Raw genomic sequence first — 15,567 nt, forward strand, 5'->3', positions numbered from 1 at the left:
TGATATATTTGATTTTGTATTGTGGTTGTTATCTATGTTTTTGGTTGGTATTATGTTTATATGGTTGTTTTTGTTGGTTGGTTGTTATTATGGTTATTAATAATACGATCTATAGTTGAAATCTGAGCCTAAATAAAAAGAAAAAGCAAGTGATTAGGTTTATGAGCAATCTAATTACTTATTCGTTTAAAACGCTATATAAAATAAAGTTTATTATTAATTTGCTGGACAGAGCGGTGAACATTATTATGCATAAGACAAAGATAACGATCCTGATCAGTTTAGAAATCTGTGTACGCTGTAAGGTTTTTACTTCTTAAACTTTTAAAATACACGTTTTGAATAGAAAGAAATCCTCTTCCTGGTACAGTATGTATAGCAAACCAGCACGTCTTTTTTCTCCAATCAGAGGGGTGTCAGATGGTGTCAGCCAATCACCATTCTGAAGCCCTACCATAATCTCTGGTATGGGGAGACCCCAGAATTCTGTCCCATAGTTTACACAGATGATAGATAATTTTATTGATCCCGTGAGGGAAATAAAGTAAATCATTTTCATTTTAGGAAATTATTAAATGCTCGGTTAAAAGCAAAGGAGATTGTCTGTTATGGTGGACATAAAAACAAGAGTTCGCTGGCATTATATCCTGGAAGACACAGACCGGCGCCAGACCGGTAAAATGCCTGATGAACTAGGGATTGGACAGTTTCCAAGTGCTTGTACAATCGATGGAAATGTTCAAATAAATGTGCAAAAGAAATAAACAAAATAATCATTTATTTCTTTATCATATTGGGTAGCTAATGTCCTCTCTTTGCTAGTTAGTGGCTGTGTTTCTGCGTTGGGTAGCAACGGGTGACTGTTCTCAGGCGGAAGATGTAAACAGCTTAATGTTCGTGTTAAATAATTTTTTTAAATTCAATTAAACGGGCACAGTTAAGACATTAAATATACATATACATACTGTATACAGTAGTTTGCATACGGTAATATGTTTATGTTACGCGATTAAAAAATAAATAAATAAAAATGAAATGTCCAGCACCAGCTGGATTCAAACACACAACCTGTCAGTTGGTAGTCACGCACCTAGACCAGTAGGCTACAAGACAGCTCGCATGAACAGGCAGGCGAAACAGCCCTACACAGCCCAGTCGCAGCAAACGGATGTAATCATACCGTTATTAAATTCTTGAGATACGCGATTCCATATTATATTCCCTTTTAATCAAATTCTAAAAGTATGCTTGTTGACTCCGGTATCACGTTAAAGACTTCGAAGCTTACAATGTTTAGGGAGAAATGGAATACTGGTGTGTATTTTTTTCTTTAAAGTACCAAGACCAGCTATATACTGTATGTTTATGTTCCAAAATTAATATCGTTTATGGCCTTCACACGCGTTACAGTATGCTCCTATTCTTTTTATGCTCAGCTACTAAGATTTCCCTTCAGTGGTAACATTCAATATCTACAACGGGCACAGTAAAGACGTTTACAGTAAGTCTTTCTACAACAGACCAACGGACCACGAGTGCCCCTGTCGGTCAACCAATCACGCACCGCGGTATTTTGTGTCATTGCGCGTCACGATGCACGATGCCGTAGCCAATTACCTCCGGTACGTGTCTGTACCGCGCACTTTGAATGGCTGCATCTGTAACTCTTTGTAATTGATTGTATATATACCTTTTGTATTCTGATAACCCTCTCGATAAGATCTGTTAGGTTTATATGCATATTTTATGTATTAATAAATGTATCCTCGTGTATTAGTACCCGTGTGTGTGTGCGTTGTTTGAGTTATATCCCATGGTTGGATTCTAAGGCCATCAAAAGAATCATTTTGTGATTTATGGCTACAATTAATAAATGTCCCCGTAAATGCCCAAACCCTACAAAACTGGTGCCATCAGAGAGCACAGTACATTTATTGGTGTCCCTGGACAGGCTATGGTAAGACTGAAATGAGTCAACCAAGCGGAATAATTCAATATAAAACACCACGGGTTTCATACTCGACAATACAGTGTGCTGAAAGCCGAAAGGAAAAAAGTTCCCCTTGCTCTTTAAGCAGTGCTTCATTGTTTTGTGATCTTTTGCGATCTACTGGGTTGATTGCATACTTGATCTTGTGGTTTTCTGTGGTAGAACTGTGATTTCGTACTTAAAAGTAATACTCTTTAAGTTTAACGATGGTTGCTAAAAGGTCTGAATTCGAGTCGCTATTAAGCACTCTCTCTAGCAGCGACAGGTCTGACCACGATCTCCGTCATATCTCCATCAGCGGAGAAGCTAGGAGAATAAACCTCCATTCTCTGAGAGAGCTAGCGAAGGACATGGAGAGATTCGACCCTGCACTGTCAGAGAATAATATCGAGAGTTATATTCAAGACCTCAGGTATACCCTGCAGTACCTGCCAAACGCCACAGAACAGGAGAAAGTGTTTCTGGTCAGGAAAACTAGCAGCAGAGCTGTACATGAGTGGATGGCTAGGCAGATGAAGAAAGTCTGTGATGACTTTGAAGAGCTGTGTCAAGCACTTATCCGAGAATACAGTGCGTTTATTGACCCGACTGCCGCGATAGCCGCCGCCCTTAACATTAAGCATGAGAGAGCAGAGTCCCCTCGTGAATATTACGAGAGACTTAGATGAACTTATTTTGCAGGGCAAAATGATGAGGGTTGCGAAGAGAACACACATTTCAAGGGTTTATTCATTGCGAATCTCCACCCATCAGTCAGAAAGATGATCTTAATGCATACAGATGCACAGACCATGAAAATGACTGATATTAAGAGATTCGTGCAGAAAGCCTGGGAGTATGATGTCCAAAGTCGCTCTGAGCAAAAAGCTGTTAAAGCAACTGTGTTCGCTGTCAGAGCCAGCAGGGTTAATTCCCCCCTGCTCGAAGGAGCACAGGCTCCTGAGCTGGCTAAGCCCCGTTCCAAAGCAGGCACACAGGACCGCACCCAGCGTCCTTAGTGCCATGAGAACACCGGGGGAGGGAAAGGGCTAGATAAAGCTGAACAAAAGGATTCAGTAGCCGCCCGCCTGGCCAGGCTTGAACAAGCTTTATTAGGACAGGGACAACCGCTCCCCAAGGCTGCCGGAAGCGTGAATGAGCTGATACTCTCCACTGGAGGAGGCGGAGACCCTCCCCCTCTCCCTCCCTCAGTCTATCTGATTGAGCGGAAGGGTTCCTGCCTGGATGAGGTCAGCCACTCCCAAGCAAGTGCTGACTCCACCCCTGAAGTCACAGAGCAGGCAGTAAAACACAGAGGAAAAGCAAGAAGCTTTTACCTCAAGGCTGCAATGGGAGATGTCTTACACAGGAGACATTGATTGACACTGAGGTTGAAAGGTGTTTGATGTCATACAGCAAGCTCAAACGGGTAGAAAAAGAAAAGGGCATGCGACTCAGAGAGGAACCTTTGGTGGATCACCAGAAAGGCAAGGTGTAGAAACAGGTCAAGGTTCCTAAGCCTTCTGTACAGAAGGAAAGGGGGGCCAAGAGGCAGACTGTGCTCACACAGTGCCCACCGAACACAGATGCCTATGTGGAGATTCCTTCTGTTCCCTCTGGAAAAGAAATAAAAATATTTTCTTGTTCCCCGGATATACAGGGAAGTCGTGTCCCGGCTGAGGTCACAACAGCCTCCCTGCCACAGGAGCGGTGCTCCGAGCAGCCGCCTGATCCACCAGGTAAAGCACACACCTTTAACATCCCTAAAGAGGAGCAGATCTCCCCACCTGGTGATGAAAAGGAGCTTTCCCTGTGCACCCTGGCACCCAAGAGGGGTCAGGACCACCACCCTGCAGTGGTGGAAGGGATCCAGATGGCAGGAGAGCAGGTTGGTGATGTAGCCCTCACCCTTAGCCCTGAGAGGTCCTCTATTAGTGAGGATCTGCTTGAGCAGCTGTCGCAGGGCCACCGCCAGGTGCCCCTGGTGCAACATTCACAGGTTAAACAGGAGGTCCAGCTGGACGCTGAGACTACTGCGCTGTGGACACACCTGATCCCAGATACCGATTCCCTCTGCTGTGCCCAGGGAACCTGCAGTCAGGTAACATTATTTCTCATAACTACCAGGTAGTGAGTGAGACTGACCTGATTGTTCCTGCCTCAATGGCAGGGTTACACCCAGTCAACAGGAAGGGACAGGGAATGAAAGCCGAGCCGGTTTTCTTACAGCCACCAGCTCAGTCTGTCAGTCTGAGTCTGACCAACAGTGGTTCAGCCAGACTGGAGCTGGATGGTCAAGTCACCCGCCTGCCAGTGCAGGACATCGCAAAGAGGGATGTCAGAATCCCCGCCTGCACTGACATGGGCCTGGTGGGTGATAGTGAGTTCAAAGACAGTGAACTAGCTATCCCAGTGCTGGGGCAGCTCCCTGAACCCCTAGCGAGGGAAGGGGGGAGCGAGCAGGTGTCCTACACCTACCCCCAGTGAACGACTGTAAACATGCCGATAGAGGGATTCCTCAATCAGGAGGTGTGCAGGGTGGACCTGAACAGTGAGAATGGGATAACAATCCCAGATCATTCAGGTGCTCCAGATGACCACTCAGCCGAGGGTCAGGCATGCTCCACCGCTGCACCACCCCCTACAGGGTTCCTAGAGCACAGGCATGAACAAATAAAAAAAGCAGATGCCCTGGAAACGGAGGAGCAGCATCAGCAGCTGCGTCAGATCTCCCCAGATTTCCAGGATGTTGGTGCCCAAGATGCCACAGGGCATACTGAGAAAGACACCATGTACATGCTGCGCCAGCTTAGGAAGGCAACAGTCACTCAGAAGGAGATGACTGGGATCAGCCACCCGAAAAGACTTTTGGGAGGACTGATTGCTGCCACCACTGTTGCACGTTTGCTTTCTGGTAGGTTTGTGTGCTACTGGCACTCTCACCCTGACTGCCCCAAGCAGGCAGGTGTCAGAGATGCCAGAGGGTAATGACAGACTGTATCAACAGCAGCAAAGGCTGGAAAGCTTAGGGAAAACCCTACAGGCAATTTCCTATGCAACAGGGTTAAACCTTATTCCCCAATCAGTGGACATGATTGTTGGTGTTATACAGTGGGATTATGCTTGTGTGCAACAGGCCAGAATGGTGACACAAGACCTGTTAAAGGGAGCTTAGTGCCACTGTAGCCAGTCCAACCATGGCACAATTCCCAACCCACTTGATTCCACTCTTCTCAGTAGAGGAGTATGTGACATTAACCCCATCGCTCATAGCTCACCCAGAAGGCAATCCAAGATTGAATTTGGTTCCAAATCTTGAGATGGGTATGGCTACCAAAGCTATCCATTGGCTGTGTCTAAACGATTCACCAATGAAGGGTGTAAAGCTACTAACGAGCAGAGGGAGGTTAATGAACCCCATGAAGAGCAGGTGGGAAGTAAATGGCTGGTCAGCACACCACATTTAACTGACACTATGACTTGTGACAGGCATGATACAGCTACGGCAATGCAGCTACCTAATCAAACAGTTTTCCTGCAAGTTCCCGAGGAGGCCATTGTACAGCATGGTAACTTAACACTGTACAGTCTGGAACCAGACAACATAAGACCAAACTTGAAGTCGTGGATGCCTTCAGGTGCCACACTAAGGAATTGGATAGAAATCCAAGAAACAGTAAGCCCTGAAGAGGTACAGGTAGTTGAGTTTGCTTTAATGGAACAACCCTCCAAACCACCCTAGCAGATACCCAACACAGGTGTTGTGGTTTATCGGGGGGCTGGGAACAGGAACTGGTGTTATTGTAACACTGCTGCCGGGTAGCTGGATCATGACTGACAGTGTACTCTGAATGATGTACTCTCACATCAAGATGTACTCTGGGTAGCATGAATGAGTCAAAGGTAGCATGTCAAAAGAAAGGAAGTGACTTCTCCCCAAATATCTACTACAGAGGTATTAGATATTGACAGTGAACTTCCTGATGTGTAATTCCTAGACTGAGATGATGTCTCCTACCGTGTTTATACATACTCCAGATGTTATTCATCATGTTTGTTCCCAATGCTGGTTCCGGTATGAATTCTCGAGGAGTAATGTGGACATTTAAGGTTAATATTCTAATGGCAAGGGACATCACTTAACTCTGTTTTGTTTTGAAGGCAACAACACCTCAGGACCTCGTGACCTTCAAAAAGGGGGGATATGTAGCGGCGAGGCTTATTAATAAGGCAGAATTAAGTGCTTCTGAGCTTTCCCAAATGAGGCCCCATCTCTCTCTTCATCTCTGTGGTGCAGCCACAGAGAAACTATTCATGCAGGCTGATTTAAGGTTTCCTTTGATAAGGTTTCCTAGGACAGCTCCCAAAGGGGGATGCACTTAGCTAAGCCTGGCTATATGATCAATGGTCATCCATTGGCACCTATCTGTCTAGGGTGTGCCAGATGGAAATCTGGACTGCATTCCTAAGTGTCAGGAGTAAGTGACTCATATCTCACCTTGATCAACTAATCAGGGACTGGTAGGGCCGAGTAACCCACGTGGGACTCTGATGCCCATGGAACTTTCAGCCAATCAACGAGCTGAAGTTCCTCCAGGTAAAAACAGGCAACAGGGAGATTCAGAAGGGATTCAGTGTAGAATTCTGTGGACTTTTCTAAAGGGAATTCAAAGGAGAATTCCAGGGCAGGACGGCCCAGGAGCAGAAGGCTCCCAAGGGCAGGACATTCTCGCAGCGCGCCTCCTGACCATCCTGAGACTCAGCCCGGACAACCACGGAACGGCCAGTGTGTCCGAGTGCCAGAACTTTCCTTTGTTCTAAGAGTCTAGAGCGGAGGTTGCCAGAGAGTAACCAGAGGATCCACCCGAGGTTAGCACCAGCAGCAAGCCTCGTGAACAGGTCGGAACTGTGGACAGCTGAATCACTATTCAGAACTAGCTCTTCATCAGGAACGATGAACTTCATCAGTTTTTTTTAAAAGAAACGAATGTCAAAATGTTTCCAAAACGTCCACTTGTGATACTTTAGCTGCTTAGTTACACGATCCCATATTAATATAACTATCAAGTGATGTTAAATCACTACAACATGTATTTTTTTTACAATAACAGCAAGTGGTGTTTTTACTACGTATTCTTAGAAAAGGATAAAACGTTATAACTTTTTATGAATTACAGAATATAAGCTTAATAATGTTAGAACAAGCATGTTAAAACCAGAACCCATGTAAGTTACCAAGTTAAAGACTTTGATGCATAAAATATTTATGCATAATTAAAATATTTATGATGAAGGTGGAAGGTTGTGTCCTTTTGTCCACAAGAGCAATCTTTCTTTTATAAAATATACCTACTTTTTAATGTTTAATGATTGACATTCTGTAATACACAGTTTCAAATTATTAAAAATCTAAAGAGTACGCAATTTAAATTCTTAATTGTAAGAAGACTGTAAGCAGTGACTGGGATTCGAAACCAGGCGTTTTCTGGTGACAGCTCAAATGCTGTATATGAGATGTTAAGCTTTATTAGCTCCACCTGGTGATTTTACAAGGTGCTTCTAGATACTATTATCATATTTCAATTCAAATGTGGTATGATTCGCCATGCCCACCGCGTTTTACCGCCATGTACTCCACACATTTTGAATGGCTGGATCTGTAGGTGCCATTGCTCCAGGTGAGGCGTGAACACACAACATCGCCATGACTCTGCTGTGCACGCTGACTGATTGTGCCACTGGGGCTTCGCAAGTCGCAAATCAGTCCAAAGACTTTGAACAAAGAAATGGTGAAACAGGGTTTCGTCTGTGGATCCATCTCCACATGGGGAGGGGGACAGTGAAACAGTAAGGAAAATACAAGAGAAGAAACTGAAAGAATTATAATCACTGCAAAATAGGAAGAGGTGGCTGGACATGTTAAACAGTTTGGCGGTTAATTTGTGACATTTTTGGTGACAATCAGCACACGGATTTCTCTTCATGTTCCTTAAGATGTGCAGTATATATTTTCATTGTAGATTGGTTACTTCAAAAGTCCAGTAAAGTGACAGTGGAGAGCTATCCGATACACATCTTAAAGAAGACTCCCTGTAACTCGATTAAACATTTCATTTTCAAGTCAAATCCTTTACATGAAATAGACACCAACAATAGAAGGGGATGAGAAATGTCTTTTATCAAAATAAACCTGCTATTCACAGACCTCGGCCACAACATCTCCCAGGTACTTCTGCAGAATAAGGTCAAGGTCAGCTGCAGCCTGGCGGAAGCACTTGTCCACCTCAGATAAGTCACACCTGGCCATTGTATTTTCGAAGTAGGATTTCAGTGCCTCTTTCACCTCCTCATAGTTGTCCTGCTTCATGATTCCTGTGCCCTAGGAGAACAAGAAAGGTGAATATTCATCATCATCCCTCACCGATTCTCCAAATTGCCTGACTGCAGACACCACCATGAGGAGGAGCTGGAGTGACATAACATCATCAGTAGGCAGTGAGTCAAGAGAGGGGGAGTCATCCCACTGTTATCCTTATCCATGATCAAGAGTCTCACCCCCTGCTTTATGCTGTCCCTAGTGGTGATCTGTAGACAGTGTGTCTTCCACCTCACCCACCTCCTGAGGCAATAATCTTGAATAAACAGAGGGCTGGAGGCCCAGCCCGGCTCCTGTCTCTCTCCCCTTGGGGACAGGAGATTTTCTCAGAACCATGTTGAGGTGAAATGGGAGTGGGATGACGCAGGTGTCTTGGAGAGGTGAGTCGGCCCAGCCCCTGCATACCTCAGTGTGATTCAAGCAAGGGGGAGGGGTTTAAGGGACTTACCAATCCCGCGTATGCACCCTCTGATTCAAAGTCAGGCAGGACTTCATTGTACAGCGCCAGGCAGTCCAGCTGGATAGATGATATCATGTTCTGAGCCCAGGTCCGCACCCGTATCTCCTCCTCCTGGAGCAGCCCCTTCAGCTCGACCTGCAGGCCCTCCCTGAGCCGCCACAGGGCCGCTGGGGTCAGGCCCGGGTGAGCGGGTGTACCAGGGGGTGGGTGAGGGGGTGTGTGAAGGGGCGAGCAATGGGGTATGTGGGCTGCCAAGGAGGAGGTCCATGCCCTGTCCTTCTGCAGATCCCTCTGCGGGCCCTTAGGGTAGTTCCACAGCTGGGTCTCGGTCTCCTGCCTGGTGATTGGCTGGCTGGCCTGAGGGGACAGGGGCACAGAGAGGGCATGAGGAGGACAGAGAGAAAACTGAGAGGGTCTTCTCCAGGAGGACCAAGCCTTGCCCCTGGTCTCCCAGCAATCACAGTCACCATCATTGCAGCTGAAACCAAACCTTCGACAGACGTCACAGACATATCTGGCTCACAGACTTGCAGCTCTCGGCTGCCCGGGTTGAGACGCAGGGGGAGTCTGCTCCCTCTTCCTCTGACAGTCCTATCAGATGACAGCGGCAGACCTGATCCAACCCCACCTTCCCTTTCACACACAGCCACACACAGGCATGACTGTGTCACCATCATCAACACCTCCACCATTATAATCTCCACTATCTTCGTCACCATTGTAGTGTGCTCTCTGAAGGCACCAGTTCTGTAGGGTTTGGGCATTTACAGGGACAATTATTAATTGTAGCAGTAAATCACAAAATTGATTCTTTTGATGGCTTTAGAATCCAACCATGCGATATAACTCAAACAACGCACACACACAGGTACTAATACACAAGGATACATTTATTAATACATAGAATATGCATATAAACCTAACAGATCTTATCGAGAGGGTTATCAGAATACAAAAGGTATATATTCAGTCAGTTACGAAGAGTTACATATATCAAGAGGACATACGTTCAGTATATCATTCATTTAGACCGTTTCATAAATGAACTTGGTTATAACTTCTACATTAGATACTCAAAACAAGTTCATAACTCTTAGGAATTAAATTAATATCAACTGGTTGGGATAACAATTGAATTCTTGAGCAGTAATGCAGTGAAGTTGAATACTCATCCAATCTCTGGGGATTCAGATCTCCTGCGGGCACAAAGAAACAGTTGCAGGCTGTTGCTGTCCAATCCGCGCTCTCTGGCTCGGTGCTAGGCTGTGCTGTGCGGCTTGCGACGGTGTGCTGCTGATGCTCACTGACCGGCTAGTTAGTGTTGGCTTTAACTAGCAAAGTTTGCGCACAGGAGAAAAGATGACTGTGGGTCCCAGCAAGTCAGGAAGAGGACCGGTTCGTTCCTGATGAAGAGCTAGTTCTGAATAGTGATTCAGCTGTCCACAGTTCTGTCCTGTTCACGAGGCTTGCTGCTGGTGCTAACCTCGGGTGGATCCTCTAGTTACTCTCTGGCAACCTCCGCTCTAGACTCTAAGAACAAAGGAAAGTTCTGGCACTCGGACACACTGGCCGTTCCGTGGTTGTCCGGGCTGAGTCTCAGGATGGTCAGGAGGCGCGCTGCGAGAATGTCCTGCCCTTGGGAGCCTTCTGCTCCTGGGCCGTCCTGCCCTGGAATTCTCCTTTGAATTCCCTTTAGAAAAGTCCACAGAATTCCACTGAATCTTCCAGGCTCTCTGTGTTGCCTGTTTTTACCTGGAGGAACTTCAGCTCGTTCATTGGCTGAAAGTTCCATGGGCATCAGAGTCCCACGTGGGATACTCGGCCCTACCAGTCCCTGATTGGTTGATCAAGGTGAGATATGAGTCACTTACTACTGACACTTAGGAATGCAGTCCAGATGTCCATCTGGCACTCCCTAGACAGATAGGCGCCAATGGATGACCATGGATCATGATAGCCAGGCTTAGCTAAGTGCATCCCCCTTTGGGAGCTGTCCCTTATCAAAGGAAACCTTAAATCAGCCTGCATGAATAGTTTCTCTGTGGCTGCACCACAGAGATGAACAGAGATGGGGCCTCATTTGGGAAAGCTCAGAACACTTAATTCTTTCCTATTAATAAGCCTCGCTGCTACACCATCATCTTCATCACATTTCTAATAAATGATCTCCACCATCTTCATCACCATATCCTTCTTCATCATGACAATCATCATGTCCACCATCATCATCATCAACACCTTTCCATCAACATCATCATAATAACCACCTTCATTATCTACACTACCATCTGCATCACCATCATCATCCTGAGCAGAACACATTGGTTGTCTTACACTGGAAGAATCTTTGCTCAGTGCCTCAGTATCGGTTGCCCCTCTCCGGCCTTTCAGGGTCACATCCACCTCTGTCAAGACCTGTCAGCAAGTTGACTGCTTTAGTCTCACCAGCAGAAGCCAACCAAGTTTGTGTCTCAGTACAGGTTTATTCTTAGTCTAACAGTATTAATACAGTATTCTTTACATAGAGGAGGGTGGGTGTGTGGGACAAGCTGTCTAGCCATGTTGTTGAAGCCGATAGGGTGGCTTATCTTAAGAGAGAGCTGGATGAGACCCTACAGTCAGGACAGGAGGCACTACTGTATGTAGAGGGTGGTGGGTGTGTGGAACAAGCTATCCAACCATGTTGTTGAAGCCAATACTCACGTTCCTGTGGGATCTGCCCCAGGTCTCGGTGTGACACCCTTCTCTCTGCTCGGCCATTCCTCTCTCAACTTGAGTGAGTTTCTCCAGGCGGTGCTGGGGAGGAGAAAACAGAGTTACCAGCCAGTCACACAAACACACATCATCATGGGCCAAGATGACCCTACATGACAGTGGCCTGTCATCCTCGATCCAGACGCAGTGTCCAGCCCTCAGCTATCCAGCTTCATGATCCCCAACATCCCTATTGAGGGGCCAGTTCTGCTAGACCAGGGGTCTCAAGCCCAATCACAATCCCTGGAGAGCCAGGTGCATCTCCAGGTTTTCTTTCCAAACGGGGCTAGCCAATTAAACAGTTAATCTAATTATTTTCATAAGAAGATGTGGAAATAATGTGTTTAATAATATATTTTGATGTCTCTCACGGTTGAAGACTCAAAATATTCAAGGCACAGTTGGATATTTAAGGTCTGGATAAAGGTAGAGTATTAGAATATTTTTTGTTTAATTAAAAAATTAGATCAACTTTGTAACCAAGACCTCTGGGCAGGAAACCAGATGATGCACCAGACCCTCTAGGAATGGAGTTATAGACATGCTCACCCTCTCTCACACACAACCTCACACACACTCACCCTCTCACTACTACTACTACTACTACTACTACTACTACTAATAATAATAATAATAATAATAATAATGCAGACTTGCTTTTCTTGGGGTCTTTGGTCTGGCTCCTGTGTTGGCTGAGTCTCCTGTTACCTCCTTCCTGATCTGGGGGTGTCATATACAGTTCTGTTACAGACACGGCCTGGACTAGACTCACAAGCATACACACCCACAGACAAACAGATGCACACACTGTCAGGTAGAGTCTTTCTCCTCCTCAAGAGAAGACAACAGAGCCCTGCTACTGCGATGAGCTTTAATTTCAGGAGGAGGAAGAAGAGGAAGAATCACAATATGAAGAAGACCAGCAGTGGACTCACAGCTCTCTGGGTCTGGGGCCTGACTCTCAAGCTTGTCTCCAGTCTCTGGTGGGTTTGGACATCTTCTCTGTTCACCTCTGTTGACATCTGTGGACAGGACAGTTCAGTTAGACAAACAAGTTCGACCAGACTTCACTCTCATAGTCAATCAATCAATCAATCAATCAATTTTTTTCTTATATTTTGCCTTTTAATCCAGAACATCAAAGCACTTTACAAAACATGCCTGGAAAATAGAGTATAAATGTGTAATACTGTAGTTCCTGGAGTAAGTGCTTGGATAATCCAACTACCACTGTTGTTACTTCTGCTGCTACTAATATGACCATGACTACAAATTCTAATATTAATTCTGATATTAATACTACTACTGCTGTCATTACTAGTAATAGTGATAAAAACAGAGCACTCACAGCTCTCTGGACGTTGGTCTGGAATCTAGAAAGTGGTTCCATTCTCAGGCGACTCTGGACCTCAACACCTGTTGATGGGTCACTTCTGTCAGACACACGAGTGGAGCCCAAGCCCACCTACACGCACACTCACACACACTGACAGATATACACCCACACAATCACACACATTATCACACACTGACAGACACCCACCCACACATATTCACACACAGACATTACACACACACACAGACACTCACACACACTCACAGACACACATTCTTACACTGACAGACACACACACATACACTACACACACTCACAGACACACATTCACAGACACACACACAGACACAACACACACTCACAGACACGACATACATTTATATACACAATCAGACACTCACACACATACTCACACACATTCACAGACACACACATAGACTACAAATACTTATAGACACACACCAACACACACACACAGACAAAAACACACACACTCATAACTACAAATACAGTATAACTAACACTAACACAAATGCCACTAACATTAAAACAGTAACACTATCACTAAGAATTACACTATCATTATCACTGACACAAACTACTAATACACTACTAATGCTAATAATAACAGTAATGCTATCACTAAAACTAACATGACTACTAGTGTAAATACTCTAACAGTAACTCTATAATTATAACTAATATTAACATGAATACTGGCATCAAAACTATCAGAAGCGCAATCACCATTAATACTGACATGAACACTAGCATTAATATTAAAGCTACCGATTATATTCTCACTAATATTAAATATGAATACACTCGCATTAGTATTAGTCCGTGACGTCAAAGCACTCTTTGTGACGAAGGCGAGACACCTAGCTGGGCACAGTGACGTGGCACGTGTCTCCGTGGTTACCATACTTATAATTTGTAAACAGTGGAAAAATGCATTTAAACTGTTACCTACACGAATATATCAACTTGAAATATAATTTTCAAGCTCTAGAATACAATTTCTAAACAATTATTTGAATAATCATTCTTTAATTTGGGATTGAACATTATGAACACTAAACGCACTACAGGCTGTATTGACTGTTTTCTAGATATTTAAAGAATTTAAAGAAAGAAAAGAATCAGTACTCACCAATCGGTGAAGTTAATAGATGATTCTAAGGTTTTTCAGTTGAATTAATTGGTTGTCGATACATAAGTGATCAATATCTCTCCTCTGAGCGCTCAGCGCGCCTCCCTCGGTCTCGCTCTCTGATCCCGGCGCTCTGGTTGGTGTCTGTGACGTCACAGCGCTCTTTCTGACAGAGCAGAGCGCGTCTCCGATGGAGGAGACATAACAACTGGAAATGGAGAGCGACAAACCGAGGAATACAATTTATTGAACAAAAAAAATAGTTTACTTCACAGACTAATGCGTTGTAAAGCATACTCGCGTAGAGCAGAAGAGAAAGGGCACAAGTTCCTGTAATAAGCGCTTTTAAGCGTTTTACACGAATCTCCACAGAATAGAAGCCAGGAGGATCAGACTCCTGATCCTGGAGGTTGAAGAGTATCTCCTGGTTTTATTTCCACCAGAGCTCTCAGCTCCTCAGCCGGTTTGATGATTTAATTAACTGTACAACTGTTATCAGACTCTGTTTAACTGTATATTTATAAGACTCCGTGAGAGACGTGTGGGAGACGCTGAATCCCAGGGCTGGTGTGGAATCACACACAGACAGGTCTTCTGTGTGATCTGAGTCCCACTGCTCAGAGCTACAGACTTGTCAACTGGTCACTATTGTAGACAAGACCATCAGTCTGCTGCTGCTAATAATCATATTACACTTATAAGAGTAGCAATACTGCTGTTAATTAAATCAGTAAAAATAATAATAAGAGATAAACACATATTGCTCAATTTTCAGTAAAACACTTCTGACAGAGGGATGGAGGCTGACTTACAGTAAAGACAATGAATCAGGGCAGTAATACTGAAGGGCTGGAGGTCCTGGAAAGGGTTAATAGAAACTTCTTGCTTCTGACCTGGAACAGAGCCCACAGCTGCCAGATCAGTGACCCTTGAGCCCAGTTCACAGAGAAGAGAACCCGGAGCTCTTCTCTGTCTCTAAAAGGACTGTGAGGAGGGAGAAAAGGGGGAGATGTGACCTGAGTCCAGGATGTTCTGTCTGATATTATTCATATAGCAGCACTGATTGTCTGAATGTCCACTGGTTCTGAATTGTCAGGACAAAGAGAAGGAGCTTCTGTCTGTTCAGGAGGTAGGAGTTTTGGTAAAGTACTAAGGGATCCAATGCTCTGTGTGTGAGTCTGAGCTGTGAATCTGACTGAGAGGAGATAAAGATTTTTTTTTATTCTGCCTCTGATAAGTTTTCTCCTTTGCCAAGTGGTGTTACATCCCCTTCAGATACTCTGCACAGACTGTCAGAGTGAGAGAAGAGAAGAGAGAGAGATGGACAGATAAGAGCACACACAGCGAGAGAGACAGGAAGGGGGAGAGAGAGGAGAAGGAGCAGGAAGACAGTGCAGGTGTTCAGCCACACTGTGACCACAGGAGACAGGAGGCTTTTCTCAGCTGCTGAGGAGCTTAGTGCTCCTGCCCACTCAAGCTCAGAGACTCTGGCAGAAGTCAGGTCTGAGAGCTGCTCCTC

General features: G+C 45.0%; 1 protein-coding gene and 1 long non-coding RNA gene across 5 annotated transcripts; both read right to left on the reverse strand.

Annotated features, from left to right (window-relative positions):
- Positions 1-8,128: 8,128 nt before the first annotated feature.
- On the reverse strand, positions 8,129-11,595 carry LOC138243137 (uncharacterized). Of its 2 annotated transcripts, XM_069198644.1 has the most exons (4): positions 11,509-11,595; positions 11,140-11,220; positions 8,794-9,162; positions 8,129-8,348 (listed from the first exon to the last, which is right to left on the reverse strand). In XM_069198644.1, the coding sequence occupies exons 1-4, from the start codon at positions 11,563-11,565 to the stop codon at positions 8,163-8,165; spliced, it is 693 nt and encodes a 230-aa protein (XP_069054745.1). In that variant the 5' UTR covers positions 11,566-11,595; the 3' UTR covers positions 8,129-8,162. The 2 variants fall into 2 exon arrangements, with proteins under 2 accessions (XP_069054745.1, XP_069054746.1); XM_069198645.1 differs by lacking the exon at positions 11,140-11,220.
- Positions 11,596-12,216: 621 nt separating this feature from the next.
- Positions 12,217-14,124, reverse strand: LOC138243152 (uncharacterized). Of its 3 annotated transcripts, none has more exons than XR_011192001.1 (3): positions 14,049-14,124; positions 12,908-12,975; positions 12,217-12,279 (listed from the first exon to the last, which is right to left on the reverse strand). It is a non-coding gene; the product is annotated as an uncharacterized lncRNA (long non-coding RNA). The 3 variants fall into 3 exon arrangements; XR_011192000.1 differs by lacking the exon at positions 14,049-14,124 and adding an exon at positions 13,656-13,700; XR_011191999.1 differs by lacking the exon at positions 14,049-14,124 and adding an exon at positions 13,643-13,685.
- Between the last annotated feature and the right edge of the window lie 1,443 nt (positions 14,125-15,567).

The sequence above is a fragment of the Lepisosteus oculatus genome, chromosome 14 (assembly GCF_040954835.1).
Source record: "Lepisosteus oculatus isolate fLepOcu1 chromosome 14, fLepOcu1.hap2, whole genome shotgun sequence".
Lineage (NCBI taxonomy): Eukaryota > Metazoa > Chordata > Actinopteri > Semionotiformes > Lepisosteidae > Lepisosteus > Lepisosteus oculatus.